The sequence below is a fragment of the Anomaloglossus baeobatrachus genome, chromosome 1, assembly GCF_048569485.1.
Source record: "Anomaloglossus baeobatrachus isolate aAnoBae1 chromosome 1, aAnoBae1.hap1, whole genome shotgun sequence".
Lineage (NCBI taxonomy): Eukaryota > Metazoa > Chordata > Amphibia > Anura > Aromobatidae > Anomaloglossus > Anomaloglossus baeobatrachus.
In genome coordinates, this window is record NC_134353.1 from 801,798,253 (window position 1) to 801,818,032 (window position 19,780).

General features: G+C 41.8%; 1 protein-coding gene across 1 annotated transcript in view; it reads left to right on the top strand.

Moving 5' to 3' along the window:
- TMEM232 (transmembrane protein 232) overlaps positions 1-19,780 on the top strand; it is a 383,971-nt gene that overhangs the window by 343,365 nt on the left and 20,826 nt on the right. The window contains exon 13 of the mRNA XM_075341901.1: positions 19,199-19,286. Coding sequence (XP_075198016.1) covers positions 19,199-19,286 — 88 coding nt within the window. The remainder of the gene's footprint in view (positions 1-19,198; positions 19,287-19,780) is intronic.

Genomic DNA, 19,780 nt, shown 5'->3' on the forward strand with positions numbered 1-19,780 from the left:
GGCCGGGCTCACACTAGTGTATAGAATCCGATGCGACATGCTAATGACGCTTGGCTCAAACTCTGCGCTGCGGGCATGAGCAGAGTGTCATCTACTCTGATCCGATTTTCTCTCGTGCGAGAATCAGAGCACAGGTGAGGAGGAGAGATTAATTTCTCCATCTGCTCCATGGCCTGTCTATGTGTATATCGGACTTCACTCATATGACATCTTATTGCAGTCTGATGTTTCACACGTACCCATAGACATGTATGGGTGTGTATGATCCCATATACGCTAGCTGCCAATCACAGCATGTTGTGATTATGTGCTCAGTCCATTTAGAGCTGAGAAAACACTTGCAGATCTGACCTGCAACATTGACTAACATTGGTCCGAGAGCAATGCGAGATTTTCTCGCATTCCACTTGTCCGATATATACTCTTGTGTGAGTGAGCCCTAAAGACAAAATCGGCACCCTTTCTGATCTGGACCGCAGGCATATGTGGTTTGACAGTTGGATGAAGAATCTAATTCCACTCACATTGTGGTTTTCGCTAATAGTAATTTAATTACATTCCCTCAAGTAGAGAAGTACTATAGCTTCCATGTGTTGGCCTGTGCCATGGGGGATTACTATGGGTAGTAATGATTTTATTTAACTAAGAAAAAATTATTCTGCAGTGTCAAGAAGACAAAATAAATAATTGGTTAGTCATGAAAATAAAATCACCTTCTTTGCTTTCATTTCATATAATGACTCATATACTGTTAACCCCTTCACGACCAAGGACTTACCTGTATGTTCTTGGCCGTGTTTGTCCCTTTAATGCGGACTCGCTTGGCAGCCCCACATTATTCCACGCACATGTCTGCTGATCCGATCCAACCATGCCTGTTAACTCATTAGATCATGTTGTCAAACTCTGATCAGGAGAAGCAGTCGGACAGTGTAGCCATAAAGTCCCCTAGTGGGACTAGTAAAATCAATAAAAAGTGGAAAACTAAAGTTTTAAAAAATATGAAAAACCCCCTAAAAGTTCAAATGACCCTCCTTTTGCCCCATTGAAAATAAAACAATAATAAAACAAAAAAATACACATATTTGGTATCGCCGCAATCACGAAATGCCCACTCTATCAAAATATAAAATCAATTAATGTGATCTGTAAACGGCATAGTGAGAAAAAAATAAAAACACCGGAATTACATTTTTTTTTTTTTTTATCGCTGCAACATTGCATTAAAAGGCAGTAATAGGCGATCAAAACATTGCATCTTCCCAAAAATAGAATAATTAAAAACACCAGCTCAAGACACAAAAAAGTAAGCCATCACTGAGCCACAGATCCCAAAAAATGATAATGGGCTTGGAAAATGGCGACAAAACCACTATTCTTTTGTTTGACAATTTTTTTTCACCACTTAGATAAAATTTAAATTATACGTGTTTGGTATCTGTGAACTCATACTGACCCGGGGAATCATAGTGCCAGGTCAGTTTTACCCTATAGGGAACATGGTAAATAAAAAAAAAATCATGCACTTATAATTTTTTTGCAATTTCACCGCACTTGAATTTTTTTTCCATTTTTCCAGCACAATATGTGGCACATTGAATGGTGTTGTTCAAAAGTACAACTTGTCAAACAAAAAACAAGCCCTCATATGGTAATATTGACAGAAAAATAAAAACGTTATGGCTCTTGGAACAAGGGGAGTAGGAAATGGAAAATTGCATGGGGTGAAGGGGTTTAAGCAGATACCTAGTATGATACCCCACCAAATAATGTCCCGTATCTCCGCCTCCTGGATGTCATGGAGTCTGACATAAAGGAAGTTTAATATTCAGGTTAAAAGCAATTACTTTTGAATTTTAATTTTTAGATTAAAGTTAAATATTATATTTTATACAATTACTTCTCACAAAATTTACTTTTCTTTTTAGTGTCCCCTTAGTATTGTTATATTTAAGTTATACAGATATGCAAAGATGTATATGCTTTAAAACTATACATATTCTGTATATCTATCTGTAGAAGTACAGTTTATTTTTGTCAGAATATCATATAACCTGTCTATTTGCTGAAAGAAACAATGGGGTATTTTACATTTCTCAAAACATAAAAGCAAAAAATCATTGTAGGATTTAAATTATTGACCAAAATCCGGGCATTAGCAGAATGCAGGCTGCCATAAATGCCATGTACTATATCTAAGCTATCTGAATAACAATAACATCATACTCAGGAGAAGCGGATAAGACAGGCTAAACCCCTTAATGACCAAGGACGTACTGGTACGTCCTTGGTCACCTCCCTCCGAAGCCAGTAGTCTGATCAGATCAGAAGACATATGTGGCCAACAGGTGCGGGTGGATCGGAGATTCACCCCCGCCTGTTAACCACTTAGAGTGCACCGTCAAACACTGACAGCGCAATTTAAAGGGCTGCGACAGGGATTGCGCTGTTTCCTGACACGATCACGGGGCGCCAATGCATTGTTATGGTAGTGCGGAGTCAGCTGATGAGAGAGAGAGCACCGGCACTTACAAGAAATGAGCATTTCTTCTGATCAGAGCAGTGCTGCAGCATCACTCTGCTCAGGAGAAGCGATCGGATAGTGAAGTCATAAAGTCCCCTAGGGGGACTAGTAAAATCAATGTTAAAAAAGGTTTTAAAAAATATGAAAAAAATAAAAAAAACCTAAAAGTTCAAATCACCCCCCTTTTGTGCTATTGAAAACAAAACAATAACTTTTTTTTAAAAAATATACATTTTTGGTATCGCTGTGTTCAAAAATGCCTGATCTATCAAAATATAAAATCAATCAATCCGATTAGTACACGACGTAGCGAGTAAAAAATCCAAAAGCATAATTAAGGTTTTTTGGTCGCCGCATCATTTCAGAGAAATGAAATACAGGTGATCAAAATGTTGCATCCCACAAAAATGGTATAATTAAAAACATCAGCTCAAGTTGCAAAAAATTAAGCCATCACTGAGCCCCAGATCCCAAAAAGTGAGAACGCTACGGGTCTCGGAAAATGGCGACAAAAGCGCTATTCTTTTTTTGGGCAAACATTTGAATTTCTTTTCTCCCCTTAGATAAAAGTAAAAGTATACATGTTTGGAATTACAAACTCTTGCCAATATGAGGCATTAGTGAACCTGGTGTATAAAAAAAAACAAAAACATTGTGGAATTTCACTTTTTTCACTATTTCTCTACGTTTGGACTCTTTTTTTCTCATTTTCCAGTATACTCTATGGTACAATGAATGGTGTCATTCAAAAATACAGCTCGTCCTGCAAAAATTAAGACCTCATATGGCTATATTTACTGAAAAATAAAACAGTTTTGGCTCTCAGAAGAAGGGGAGGAATAAATGAAAAATGGAAAATCTCCCGGGTGTAAAGTGGTTAATCAAGGAAAGCTGATTCATCTGAACAGAAGGATGAATGTCGTTAAAATGCATATGACATTATGCCACTTATGCAAAGACGTAAGCAGGCTGACTTGAGTTTGGAAGCATTTCACTGCTACCCAATTCAGGACTATAGGTTGCATCTGAAAGTCATAATAGCAAAATAGACATAATATGCAAACATGGTCAAGTAAAATGTTTTAACTTGGAATCACTTGGTATGTGCTGCTCAAATGGCAAAGTCACTTTGCCACTATTAAAGCCTCCTTCACACATCTGTGTTTCTGGTACATGTAACATCCGTTTTCACATGTACCAGACACACGGACACACGTAGACCCATTAAAATCAATAGGTCTGCGGCTGCGCACATGTGCGTGTTTTCTCACGGACCGTGTATCCGTGGAGCATAAGTGAGTGCTCCACACGTAGACATGTCCGTTTTTCTCTGGTAGCACGGATGTCACACGGCCCGCACACTGATGTGCTGCGTGTGGCATCAGTGTGACACGTACTGGAGAAAACACGTGTTTGAGAAATAATTTTTTTTTCTATAATAGCCTGTCTTCACCGCTGATGTCACTTGCTTCCAACCCCCGCTCATTATGCTCCTTGCATATTCACTGCACCTCGGACCGGAAGCAGCAGCAGTGCCGGACACAGCAGCACCACGGACAGGTAAGTATAGAACTTCGTGCTGTCAGTCTGGTATGCGGATGTCACACGGATAGCATACTGACAGCACATGCTGAACATACACACAGAGACACACTCACGCACACACATACGCACCTATACCACGGACCGTGCAAAACGTGTGTGTTTTTCACGGATGTGTGAAAGAAGCCTTAGGCTATCTCCTGAAGTACTTCTTACATACATATCGGGAGCAACTCCTGACTGAGTCCAAACATTTTCTGTAAAGTATTAGGAGATACAATTTATGTTTCCAGATAGCATCTTTTGGTATGATGGCTGCACTCGAGGAAGCAGGATTTATGCCAACTTTTAAAGTCCAGGGCCAAATTTATCACCAAGTAGGTTCAATGCTTTCTGCAGTAAATGAAGACCCAAAACTTTTACACTATACCTGAGACAAAAAATTCATTGTTTTAAATTTGCTAAGATTTTTCCATCAACACAATCAATTAGTAAATCTTTTTAAAACAGTCTTAGAAAGAATATCAAGTGCCGAATTTTAGGTTATAGTAAGAAGAGACACCGGTTGGTGAGCACAAAAGACAATTTAATTCTCCCAGTGTTAACAAAATAGCTATTGTAATGGCTGGTCAGGACTTGTTTAGCGAGAAAGCGAAAATCTTCAACCTATTGCAGAAACACACAGATCATATGATGTCCTGCAATATCCTATAATGTTTTAGAATGGCTAAGATGGTACCATGGATTTACATGTGCAACGTCCCGTTGCTCCTTGAGATCCCGTGCGTGCGCACTTACCATTCCTGCAGTCTTGTTATCTGGGTGCTTGCTTCTCATCTTCAGACGCGCACTGCGCATGCTCAGAGGCCTCCTGTGGTTCCGGTCATGCGGAGTGCGAGTCTGAAGACGAGACGCAAGCATCGGCTGACAAACAAGGCAGCAGGAATGGAAAGTGCGCACGCGCAGGATCTCAAGGAGCGACGGGACGTCGCTCATGTAAATCCATTGTATCACGCTCACAGGGGCATGATACCACGGAAAATATGCAAACGCCCACAGGGCGATGCGACACCCAGGGGGCTAGAGCCCCTGCTTATTTACATAGGGTACACTTAAGTAATAAAACATATTTTTATACATGCACATTACACAATATTACAACACAGGGATGGGTAGGAAGGGGTTACTAGGCCACACATCACACTACTACTACGTTAGAACACATAAATTACCCTTTAAGCTTTTGCAAAGATTGGCTTCCTCACTAAGCCCCCTTCTCTATGGGCCCCAGCACATCTGGCCTAGGCAGTATGTTCCCCCTGCCTCTGGGTAAACAAACGATCAAGATCATGTATGGCCATAGAAATACTTTTTCTTTAATCCAGTTCTGGATGTAGCCCTCATTTTGGTGCCTTATTCATGGATATTGTACATACTGTATATTATATATTTATAAATTTGGTTACATTGTATACACTTGGATTATAAATCAAAATCCAGTAAAGAAATGGTAAACTTACAGTTTTTAATCCTGTAGCTAGGGGAAGTAAATGTCAGATTTACTTGTGTTGCTTGTCTATCAAGGAGCACTGCTATTTCTGTGTTAATGAAACAATTGGGATAAGTCTCTTCCAGATAAAGTGGTGTGCAGATCAATCATACAGATTATTATGGATACATAAGAAGTAGAATTGCAGAATTATTATGTTAAGCATTTAGTACAGTATAAAGAAGACATTTGTTTCTGTATCAGGGCATATTTGAAAATTACCTGTCATGAAAGATGCCTAGGGGAGGATGATTTACTGTTACTTTATTAGTATCCATTCTATCTTATGTATTATTACATTCTTCACTGTTGCCTTAACCATTTCTTAACATGTAGTTACTTACAAAAGATTAATTTTCTTTTCCCCACTGATCCTCTAAATGTGAATCATGCTAAATTGCTGCAGATCACTTCTATTATCTCAATCCCTTATCAGTGCATATAGTATATTTTGCAGTGTCATACATAGGTTAAGGGGACTAAATGGCAAGGAGATTTTGTGTTCCTTCCCCCTCCAATCTCTTTCCAGGACCCCTGGGTCATTTCAGCACCACATTGTTTGCAAATCATATAGCTAGTGATGAGCGAGCATGCTTGTAACTACTCGGTACTCGCACGAGTATCACTGTACTCGGGCTGCTCGGCGGGTACCGAGTAATTTTGCAATACTCGTGCTTTACTCGTGGTCTTCATCCCTGCATGTTGGCGCTCTTTTGAGAGCCAGCCCTCATGCAGGGATTGGCTGGCAGACCACTGCAATGCCACAGCCCTGTTAGTTGTGGAATTGCAGTGATTGGCCGGCCTGCACAGCGTGACCGAGCCTTTATACCGGCCGGCGCGCTGTGCTCTGTACACAGCCATCTCATATTCCCTGCTTTCCACGCCCACAGGCGCCTATGATTGGTTGCAGTGAGACACGCCCCCACGCTGAGTGACAGGTGTCACACTGCACCCAATCACAGCAGCCGGTGGGCGTGTCTATACTGTGCAGTAAAATAAATAAATAAATAATTAAAAAAACGGCGTGCGGTTCCCCCCAATTTTAATACCAGCCAGATAAAGCCATACAGCTGAAGGCTGGTATTCTCAGGATGGGGAGCTCCACGTTATGGGGAGCCCCCCACCCTAACAATATCAGTCAGCAGCTATCCAGAATTGCCGCATACATTATATGCGACAATTCTGGGGCTGTACCCGGCTCTTCCCGATTTACCCTGGTGCGTTGGCAAATCGGGGTAATAAGGAGTTATTGGAAGCCCATAGCTGCCAATAAGTCCTAGATTAATCATGTCATGCGTCTATGAGACACCCTCCATGATTAATCTGTAAGTTACAGTAAATAAACCCACACACCCGAAAAAATCCTTTATTAGAAATAAAAAACACACACATATACCCTGGTTCACCACTTTAATCAGCCCGAAAAAGCCCTCCTTGTCCGGCGTACTCCAGGATGATCCAGCGTCGCATCCAGCGCTGCTGCATGGAGGTGACCGGAGCTGCAGAAGACACCGCCGCTCCGGTCACCTCCACACAGCAAATGAACACAGCCGCGCGATCAGCTGCTGTCACTGAGGTTACCCGCTGTCACCGCTGCATCCACCGGTGGCCGCGGGTAACCTCAGTGACAGCAGCTGATCGCGCGGCTGTGTTCATTTGCTGTGTGGAGGTGACCGGAGCGGCTGTGTGTGCTGCGGCTCCGGTCACCTCCATGCAGCAGCGCTGGATGCGACGCTGGATCATCCTGGATTACGCCGGACATGGAGGGCTTTTTCGGGCTGATTAAAGTGGTGAACCAGGGTATATGTGTGTGTTTTTATTTCTAATAAAGGATTTTTTCGGGTGTGTGTGTTTATTTACTGTAACTTACAGATTAATCATGGAGGGTGTCTCATAGACGCCTGACATGATTAATCTAGGATTTAGTGGCAGCTATGGGCTGCCAATAACTCCTTATTACCCCGATTTGCCAACGCACCAGGGCAAATCGGGAAGAGCCGGGTACAGTCCCAGAACTGTCGCATATAATGTATGCGGCAATTCTGGGCGGCTGTTGGCTGATATTGTTAGGGTGGGGGGCTCCCCATAACGTGGAGCTCCCCATCCTGAGAATACCAGCCTTCAGCCGTATGGCTTTATCTGGCTGGTTTTAAAAATGGGGGGAACCGCACGCCGTTTTTTTTAATTATTTATTAATTTTAATTATTAATTTTAATTATTTATTAAATAATTAAAAAAAACGGCGTGCGGTTCCCCCCATTTTTAAAACCAGCCAGATAAAGCCATACGGCTGAAGGCTGGTATTCTCAGGATGGGGAGCTCCACGTTATGGGGAGCCCCCCACCCTAACAATATCAGCCAACAGCTGCCCAGAATTGCCGCATACATTATATGCGACAGTTCTGGGGCTGTACCCGGCTCTTCCCGATTTACCCTGGTGCGTTGGCAAATCGGGGTAATAAGGAGTTAATGGCAGCCCATAGCTGCCACTAAATCCTAGATTAATCATGTCAGGCGTCTCCCCGAGATTCCTTCCATGATTAATCTGTAAATTACAGTTAAAAAACACACACACCCGAAAAATCCTTTATTAGAAATAAAAAACACTAACAAAGTCCCTCATTACCAATTTATTAACCCCGACAAACCCTCCATGTCCGGCGTACTCCACGGACTCCGGCGTCGCGTCCAGCTCTGCTGCATGGAAGTGACAGGAGCTGCAGAAGACACCGCCGCTCCGGTCACCTCCACGCAGCTAATGAAGACAGCCGTGCGATCAGCTGAGCTGTCACTGAGGTTACCCGCTGTCACTGGATCCAGTGACGGCGGGTAACCTCAGTGACAGCTCAGCTGATCGCGCTACTCACCTCATTTGCTGCGTGGAAGTGACCGGAGCGGCGGTGTCTTCTGCAGCTCCGGTCACCTCTATGCAGCAGCGCAGGATGCGACGCTGGAACATCCTGGATGACGCCGGACATGGAGGGCTTTTTGGGGCTGATTAAAGTGGTGAACCAGGGTATATGTGTGTGTTTTTTATTTCTAATAAAGGATTTTTTCGGGTGTGTGTGTTTATTTACTGTAACTTACAGATTAATCATGGAGGGTGTCTCATAGACGCCTGACATGATTAATCTAGGATTTAGTGGCAGCTATGGGCTGCCATTAACTCCTTATTACCCCGATTTGCCAAAGCACCAGGGCAAATCGGGAAGAGCCGGGTACAGCCCCAGAACTGTCGCATATAATGTATGCGGCAATTCTGGGCGGCTGCTGACTGATATTGTTAGGCTGGGGGGCTCCCCATAACGTGGAGCTCCCCATCCTGAGAATACCAGCCTTCAGCCGTATGGCTTTATCTGGCTGGCATTAAAATGGGGGGGACCGCACGCCGTTTTTTTTTAATTATTTATTAATTTATTTTACTGCACAGTATAGACACGCCCACCGGCTGCTGTGATTGGGTGCAGTGTGACACCTGTCACTCAGCGTGGGGGCGTGTCTCACTGCAACCAATCATAGGCACCGGTGGGCGGGGAAAGCAGGGAATAGGAGATTGTTTAATGAGCGGCCGGCTTTTTCAAAATAGTAAAAGCCGCCGGTCACCTCCACGCAGCTAATGAAGGGAATAGCGCGATCAGCTGCTGTCAGTCAGGTAACTCCCGGCCACCGCTGGATCCAGCGGTGCCGCGATTAACCTCAGTGACAGCAGCTGATCGCTATACTCACCTCAGTTGGTGCATGGAGCTGACTGGAGCGGCGGTGAGTAGCGCGATCAGCTGAGCTGTCACTGAGGTTACCCGCGGCCACCGCTGCATCCACCGCTGGATCCAGGTAACCTCAGTGACAGCTCAGCTGATCGCGCTACTCATCTCATTAGCTGCGTGGAGGTGACCGGAGCGGCGGTGTCTTCTGCAGCTCCTGTCACTTCCATGCAGCAGAGCTGGACGCGACGCTGGAGGACTGTGGAGTACGCCGGACATGGAGGGTTTGTCGGGGTTAATAAATTGGTAATGAGGGACTTTGTTAGTGTTTTTTATTTCTAATAAAGGATTTTTCGGGTGTGTGTGTTTTTTAACTGTAATTTACAGATTAATCATGGAAGGAATCTCGGGGAGACGCCTGACATGATTAATCTAGGATTTAGTGGCAGCTATGGGCTGCCATTAACTCCTTATTACCCCGATTTGCCAACGCACCAGGGTAAATCGGGAAGAGCCGGGTACAGCCCCAGAACTGTCGCATCTAATGTATGCGGCAATTCTGGGCGGCTGCTGACTGATATTGTTAGGGTGGGGGGCTCCCCATAACGTGGAGCTCCCCATCCTGAGAATACCAGTCTTCAGCCGTATGGCTTTATCTGGCTGGTATTAAAATTGGGGGGACCGCATGCCGTTTTTTTTAATTATTTAATTATTTATTTCACTGCACAGTATACACACACCGGCTGCTGTGATTGGTTGCAGTGAGACAGCTGTCACTCAGTGTGGGAGCGTGTCTCACTGCAACCAATCATAGGCGCCGAAAAGCAGGAAAGCAGGGAATAGGAGATTGATTAATGAGCGGCCGGCTTTTTCAAAAGAGGAAAAGCCACCGGAGTTTGAACAGCTGTGCAGCGCCGCGGCAGTGATCGGGGAACGGTAAGTAAGAGAGAGGGGGGGGAACTGACCGACAGACTGTGAGAGGGGGACAGACAAGACAGAGAGAGACAGACCGACGGACTGAGGGAGATAGAATAAAAAAAAAAAAATGACCGACATCGCTAGTAAAAAGCACAAAACGTGCGTTTTGGACATCGGAGTGCCACACAAGGTTTTCATGTAAAATCTTTCATGTATTAATCTCAAAAAGTAACATACACCAGCTCTATCTCACTATTGAGTATGTGCCCTTAACATTTCCGCCATGAAAATTCATTTTGGTGTCATTTTGGAAGGTTTTCTGGTGAGTCCGTAAAAATGGCGTAAAACTCGGACAAAATTGTTCACATCTGTGACTTTTGAGTGATAAATGCTTCAAGGGGTCTTCCCCATGCTGATGCCATGTCATTTGAGCACTCTTCTGAGACTTTTGTGACATTTTTAGGGTTTCTCCATGCTGCCGGGGGGTCATTTCACAAAAATACTCGGGTCTCCCATAGGATAACATTGGGCTCGGTGCTCGGGCCGAGTACACGAGTATCTTGGGAGGCTCGGCCCGAGCTTCGAGCACCCGAGCTTTTTAGTACTCGCTCATCACTACATATAGCGCCTCTATATAGGGTCCTCAATAGAGATGAGAGGACCTGTGTATGTTCAGGTTCCCTGGGTTTGGCCGGACTTTAGGTAAAGGTTTGTTTTGGGACCCAGACTTTACCTGAACTTGTGCAAGGCCCCTGAACTCCATATATATCAATGGGGACCCGAACTAATGGGCTCGCCTCGAGTAACGAGTATAATGGAAGTCAATGATTTGCAGTTCAGCTCTCCACCCACATACAGCCAGCCATAAACAGAGCATTTACAGAGGAGGGAGTTTTTTTTCCAAACAAAATACATCCGAAAACGTTTTTACCCCAGTAAGAGCCATTCAGAGACTACAAGCGGCTCTCATAGATCTGAGCACTAAATGTTCCTGATCACAGCGATGCTAGATTGAGTGGTTAGTATACGTAAAGCACCCAAGCTTAGGTACAGACTCAGGTTCGCTCATCCATAGTCCTCACAATATTTTGCCATATTTTGCCATTCAATAACATAGAGGACCAACTAAGGTTACACCCAAAGGAAAAAACTGACTTCCATTTTCTACAGGTTTGAAAAGACTGAAAGATCGAGCCAACCATGTAACAATAATAAACATAATGGTAATTTAAATTGCCAATATTGTAATATAGATTCTTCATTGGCATTATGTAATTGAAATTCATCAGGCAAAAAAATATAATTGGCTGGTATATTTTAATATATACATCAAAATATTTATCCAGTATCTACATTGTGTGCACAATTATTCGTCAATTTTTATTTCTGATGATTAATTTTATTATTGAACAACTCCAGTACTGTCAGTCAGTCGAAACTGTTAATACACCTGAGACCTGAATATTTAAGAAAATAAAAGTGAGGTTTTGTCTTTCTTTAGGGAATATATATAGTGTGTTGGCAACGCCATACAGTGTGTTCCTGCCCCATTGGCAACAATAGGGTTGCTGTTACTCCAGCTACGCTGCTGGGCAGCACACACACCCATTCTGTCTGCCTGGGTGGCATCACAGGTCCTAGCCCTGGCTGGACAGCGCCTGCAGTGCATCACATCTCCTCCATCACCAGTGCCGTACCCAGAGTGAACACAATGACCTCTTGTGAGAAAAGCAGATAACACGAGGGCAGGTCCAGATAAATAGAGCGTGAGATTTCACTTACGTGATGGGGTCATTCACTTAGCTGCATCATACAGGTAGCACAGGAACACAAACCATTTAAAAGTTCAAGCTGTTTATTTAAACAGACATAGACCACCCACAAAGAAGATACCATAAATCTGGATTTCAAGTCCGTAATATTTGCGGACCACCCGCACAGGTTCACATACAGTACTTCACATTACTATCCCATTACCCTGGCCAGTATTCACACACATGGATTTCACATCTGTTACCTAGCGGTACGTCCACACAGGTTCGGATACAGCGCTTCAGTAACCAAGTGGAGCTATGTAGGCCTCAGTCACTGAAACTGGCCATTTGAAGCAAATAGTCTCTTCTCCCAGGGGATTTTTTCAGAGAAGATTGAATACCTGTTTCAGAGTTTAGGAGCCTCTTCACACTGACTCCTTTCAGTGCACACACTCTTTCAGAGGCTGCTTCTCACACACTGCCCTGTGCCCAACAGTCTCAATATGACACATATCAGACAAACCCATGGGTGGGATATGTAGCTAGCCATACCCACCCATCTCTTCGGCTATCTGTAAACCTGGCCCTGTAAATACTTTAAAAAAACATGTGGCACTACAAGTACAAGACCAGACCTCCAGGTTTAAACCACTTCTGTGGTACAGTCCCTGACACAAGTTCTGTTGCTTATCCATGTTATGTAAATAAAAGCTTATAACCTGACTTTAAATTCATCCATTAGTGTCATAAATTACTCTTTTGAAAACTAAAACCCTCCCATATTTGGTTTAGGTTATGAAAATAAAGTTGCTGCAAAGCTGAAATATTGATCATTTAATGAACACAGAAAGGTCAGATTTTGGCAAGACAAAAGTTTTGTCGCCCACAGAAAGTAATGTGAAATTCAAACAAATAACTAACTTCTAATACAAAGATATGTTGCATAACATTAGTGAATGAAGTTGTGGTGCTATTGGAGCCATATTTAATATTTTGTGTGACTTCCATGAGCTTGAAGGACTGCATCCATGCGGTTCAACAATGATTCGTACAATTTATTGATTAAGTCATCAGAAATAGCAAAGAATGCAGTCTTACATGCCTCCCAGAGTTCATCTAGATTCTTTGGTTTTGTCTTCCAAGCTTCCTCTTTCATCCTATCCCAAACATGCTCAATGATGTTCATGTCTGGTGACTGGGCTGACCAGTTCTTGAGCACCTTGATCTTCTTTGCCAGGAGGAACTTTGTTGTAGAGATAGATGTATGAGATGGAGCACCGTCCTGCTGCAGAATTTGACCCCTTTTATGATCGGGAATGTAAGAGGTAGCTAATGCTTGATATTTTAGGCTATTGATATTGCCTTCCACCTTGAAAATGTTTCGCACTTCCCCATACTGAATGTAACCCCAGACCATGATCTTTCCACCTCCAAACGTAACTGTTTTCTGGATCCATACGGGCTCCAGTAGGTCTCCTGCAGTTTTTGCTGCGGCTGTGTGTAATTCAACTGAAGATTCATCAGAGAAATCCACCTTCTGCCACTTTTCCAGTGTCCATCTGTTTAGCAGGCTGTGGGACTTTGCAAATTCCACATGTTTTTTTTAATTGCCTTTTGTTTAGTGCTGGCTTCTGGCCACTGTTTTGACCATGGAGGCCATTTCGAGACAGAATCCTACAAACTGTTCTAGTTGACACAGGGACTTGAGGTGACCAGGCCTTTTGGAGCTCTGCTGCAGTGGAAGAGGGGCTGGCTTTGGATTTTCTAACCAACAAACGTTCCTCCTGAGCAGTTGTCTTGCGGGGTCTGCCAGACCTGGGCTTGTCAAAAACATCTCCAGTCTCTTCAAATCCTTTTTTAATTCTTTGTTCTTGATGCTGAGACCCATTAAAGGTGCCAGCCATCTCTGCAGTGGATCTGGTCTTCAGCCTCTTGATAATCAAGGCTTTAGTCGCAGGGTGGATTTTTGGCATGTTGTCAGAGGTCAAGTTGCAGTTCAAGTGAAGGTCTGGGGTGCTGGGTTTCTTTTTATACACACCCAGTAATAAACTGATCATTTAGTGAGCACAGGTGAAGATGTAAAATAGGATTGGGTGCATTATATGACAAGGCGACAAAACTTTTGTCTTGCCAAAATCTGACCTTTCTGTGTTCATTAAATGGTCAGTATTTCAGCTTTGCATCAACTTTACTTTCATAACCTAAACCAAATTTGGGAGGGTTTCAGCTTTCAAAAGAGTAATTTATGAAACCAATGGATGAAAGTCAGGTTATAAGCTGTTAGTTACAAAACATGGATAAGCGACAGAACTTCTGTCAGGGACTGTACACCAGCCATTTACAATTAATAACTTAATTTCTGTTGGAACAATAACAAATATGGAGACCAGAGTGGCAGGAGCCTACAATAGGTCAACAGCAGCTCATATTAACATTTAAAGCCAAAGAACACACCATGAGCAAAAATTGCTGAAAAATAGTAAATACTTTTATTTATTTATAGACATTAGTCAAAGTGCATAGTGCATGAAAAGATAGAATAAACATGTACAGAACATTAAAAAGAGGACGGGAGATGAGGTAGAAAAAAATCAGGCAGTTGGACAGAACCTGGAATCAAGTGCGGATCAACTTCAGGAACATGGAATTAAATTGTGTAAAATCTTAATCTTAATGTTCTGTACATGTTTATTCTATTTATTTAATGCACTATCCACTTTGACTAACGGCTCCTCCCACTCTGGTCTCCCTATTTGTTATTGTTCCAATGAAAATTAAGTTATTGTAAATGGCTTTTGTACAGTCCCTGGCTTTAGCCATTTACAATATAGCCATTGCCATCTTACAAGGGTTACCAGCAGATGATTTTTTTTCTTTTTATAACAGTGATAGGCTTTTACTTCTGTTGTTTTCTAATATTTTGGTTCATGCCATATCTAGAGTAAAAAAAAAATATGTCCATGGGGCATTTTACCTATATTTTCCATTATAGACTTTGTTCCCTAAGTTTCTTTAGTATTTGATTCCCTGAATAATGTTAAGCATAGCAGAAGAATAAAAGGGACGTTTTGGATACAAAAAATTAAGGATGACTGAATTTCTTATTTGAACAAGAGCCATTATGTTGTTCTTCTTGTCACAATGCATTTTACACATTGATGTCAGAATTCTGCATTGTTAGTGGAAATTAGCATAATTCCTCATTAACATCATTTTATAATGAACCTGAATGTAATCCAAGAAATCTGCACATCTCGGCATGTCTTGAATTCTTGGTAGAGTATTGTTTAGGGATCCTTGATAGGTTAGCATTTGTGAACTGTTTTTAGTGGCCTACACATTTGGTCTACCTGTGCTGAAATAATTTTATAAGTTATATAATAGCTTAATTAGATTTGATTGGCCCATTTTCAGGTAGCTACTGCATCCTCGCTTCTGCCAGCTGGACTTCTGATCTTATGCTCCTGTATCGTTGGCACAAGACCAGAGCGATGTGTGAAGGCGACCTGCTGACTTCTCATTTATGTACCTGAGCTAGCGCCCGTATCATTTATGTGTTCTTTGAGCTTTAATTATTTATGATAGCACATGAACAGTGTTATCTATAGAAGCCCTCATATAGTGGCAGCTATAAATACCATGATGTTGTAGGAGAGCACACAGAGGATATAAGTGACAGAACACGAGAAGGTATGATGTTTCTGCCCTGAGCAGGCGCTCTCTGCCTTGACGTCCCAATGTAGTTACCTATGGTTTTCTCTATCACATGCTTGTTTATTAAAATCCATATAAAATGTGCAGGAAAACTGCTGCATGTAATAAAAAGAGTTTCAAATAGACATAACACTTTATACAACTTGCTTAAGAGAAACTACTGGGAAAAGCTAGTAGTTTTACTTGAACCAAATTTCATATTTCCTTTATTACTATGCATAAAATGGCTACAGCATTTACATTAAATATGCATCAAATCATTAAACGACTTTAATGAATAGAACTGCGCACTTCTATGTTACATATACTGTACAATAGTATCTTGTTCAGCTGGAATACTGGCATATTTTTGTCAATAAATCTGTGGTTCCTACTGATTTCTCCAGGGAAATTATATTTTTGTTTTATCCTTGGTCATAGCCATAATAAAATGATCTTACATTAACTGTACACTGCATTATGTATGCAAGAAAAGGACATAAGACTGTTTGTTATGCCAGACATTGAAGAGAACTATTAGATGTTGAGCCGCTGAGCATGTTGGTGACAACTAGCAAACAAGGACGGCAATACCACAATTAGACGTGATCGAGTCGGCAGACAGTAAATTGATTTACCAGTTCATGGGTTTTATAAGTGTCATCTCCATCTTATCAGCCACTGTCATGTAATGGTATACTAAGTTTTTCAAGAATAAGATTAATAAAGTAAATTGAAGTAATATCTGTTTTATGACATGAATAGACTAATAAAAATAATCCATCTATGCATCATTGGATGCAAAAAATTAAAGGGAACCTGTCACCAGTTTTTTGCCCTATAAGCTGCGGCCACCACCACTGGGCTCTTACATACAGCATTCTAACATGCTGTATATAAGAGCCCAGGCTGATCTGTATAACATAAAAAACACTTTATAATACTCACCTAGGTCGGATCGTTCTCCGGGAGCGGCTCCACTCCTTTAGGCCATCTTGGTCTTCCTTATTCTGAAGTCGCCGTGCATGACGCGTCTACGTCATACACACACGCGCTGGCATTGAGGTCCTGCGCAGGCGCACTTTGATCTGCCCTGTTCAGGGCAGATCAAAGTATTGTGGTGCGAATGCGCAGGACCTCAATGCCGGCGAGTGTGTATGATGTAGACGTAGAAAGGGCAGGCAGGCAAGGGCGATAATAACCAGCAAATCCCAACCCATGTATTAGATATTCCATTGCACCTCTCATCAAATAGCAGTGCATTTCCCAAACTTGCTTATATTTCAGAAAGTATACACTGTTTGCAGAATTATTCGGCAAATGAGTATTTTGATCACATGATAATTTTTATACATGTTGTCCTACTCCAAGCTGTAGAGCTTAAGAATCAACTACGAATTAAGTAAATCAGGTGATGTGCATCTCTTTAATGAGGAGGGGTGTGGTGTAATGACATCAACATCCTATATAAGATGTGCTTAATTATTAGGCAACTTTCTTTCCTTTGGCAAAATGGGTCAGAAGAGAGATTTGAAGGGCTCTGAAAGGTCCAAAATTGTGAGATGTCTTGCAGAGGGATGCAGCAGTCTTGAAATTGCCAACCTTTTGAAGCGTGATCACTGACAATTCAAGCGTTTCATGGCAAATAGCCAACAGGGTCGCAAGAAGCATGTTGGGCAAAAAAGGCGCAAAATAACTGCCCATGAATTGAGGAAAATCAAGCATGAAGCTGCCAAGATGTCATTTGTCACCAGTTTGGCCATATTTCAGAGCTGCAACATTACTGGAGTTTCAAAAAGCACAAGGTGTACCATACTCAGGGACATGGCCAAGGTAAGGAAGGCTGAAAAATGACCACCTTTGAACAAGAAACATAAGATAAAATGGGCCAAGAAATATCTTGAGACTGATTGTTCAAAGGTTTTATGGACTGATGAAATGAAAATGACTCTTGATGGACCAGATGGATGGGCCAGAGGCTGGATCAGTAAAGGGCAGAGAGCTCCACTCCGACTCAGAGGGCAATAAAGTGGAGATGGGGTACTAGTATGGGCTGGTATCATCAAAGATGAACTTGTGGGACCTTTTCGGGTTGAGGATGGAGTGAAGCTCAACTCCCATACCTACTACCAGATTCTGGAAGACAACTTCTTCAAGCAGTGGTATAGGAAGAAGTCGGTATTGTTCAAGAAAAACATGATTTTCATGCAGGACAATGCTCCATCACATGCATCCAACTACTGCACAGCGTGGCTAGCCAGTAAAGGTCTCAAAGATGAAAAAATAATGACATGGCCCCCTTGTTCACCTGATCTGAACCCCATAGAGAACCTGTGGTCCCTCATAAAATGAAAGATCTACAGGGAGGGAAAACAGAACACCTCTCGGAATAGTGTCTGGGAGGCTGTGGTGGCTGCTGCATGCAATGTTGATCGTAAACAGATTAAGCAACTGACAGAGTCTATGGATAGTAGGCTGTTGAGTGTCATCATAAAGAAAGGTGGCTATATTGGTCACTAATTTTTGGGGGTTTTGTTTTTGCATGTCAGAAATGTTTATTTCTAAATTTTGTGCAGTTATATTGGTTTACCTGGTAAAAATAAACAAATGAGATGGGAATATATTTGGTTTTTATTAAGTTGCCTAATAATTCTGCACAGTAATAGTTACCTGCACAAACAGATATCCTCCTAAGATGAGCAAATCTAAAAAAAAAAAACACTCCAACTTCCAAAAATATTACGCTTTGATATTTATGAGTCTTTTGGATTGATTGAGAACATAGTTGTTGATCAATAATAAAAAAATCCTCTAAAATACAACTTGCCTAATAATTCTGCACACAGTGTACATTCGATCTCCCAACTAAAGGTATGTTTAGAATTAGCATGAAAGCACCAGTATAGCACTGGCTTTAGTTTATATAGCAAAATCCTGGTGGTTGGTCCTCTTTAAAGCTTTGAAAAAGATACAAAAATAAATTAAGATGGATCCCACTGACTTATATTAGGGTCTCTTAGCTTTGATCTTTTGGATAGCAACCTACTTGATGTCATAAGTCAATCTATTCCTGAAACAACAGAGATGAGTGATAGTGTGAACAAAACCATAATATGACTTTTACGTCATTGTTTTCCCTTTCCACACATAAAAGGGGAAGAAAAAAATTTTGAATAATATCTGCAGCGTTTTGAAAGGAAGCTGTCCAACATGTCTAACGATCTATTCATACTGATGCTTAGTTCCTTTTTCAGTTGGGTGTGCACTTTTTTGACAGCAAGAACAGTGTAGTCTGCATCTTTATTCTTGTCAAAACGCCAGAATCAAAAAAGAAACCTGACAAACTCAATTGAACATAAATTTGAAAAGAGACAGATGACATGACATTACTACGAACAGAGCCTAAAAAGCAAATAGATAATATTTTTACATTCATTGTGCTAATAAAAATAAATATGTGCATATATATAGTACATCTGTATCTATTTACTTATTGTGAAAATGCATATTTCAACAGGCAAGAACTTGGCGTATCATCTATCACTCCCCCGTTACATTTTTTCACTCGGACAAGCATGGAGTTGCAAAAAGTTGTGGAAGATCAGGTAATATTATTTTATTTAACGTTATGAGCTAGCTTACAAAACACTTTTGTGAGGAAAAAATGCTTAAAGGAAATCTGTCAGATGGTTTTTGCTATCTCATCTGAAAGCAGCATGCTTTAGACAAAGAGACTCTGAATCCAACGATGCATCGGTTCGTTTACTGGGTGCAGCGGTTCTGACACAGAGTTTTTAGATTTAGCATGCAGTGGAGCTGAGAAAACTAACTTTGCCCACACCAGGCTCTCTAAGTACAATGCCTATAGGCAGTGAGCTGCCTATCAGAGGACGGGGCAGGCAGGAGGCATTGTAGTCCGAGCAATGATAGAGTCCTGGTGCTAAAACAATCATTACAAGTAAACAGCAGCAAGTAGCTTGATAAGAGATGCATCTTTGAATTCTGTTTGTTAACCCCAACAGCATGCTGTCTTCATATTACATAGCAAAAACCTGCTGATCGATTCTCTTTAAAGGGTTACTCTCAAAATCATAACTGT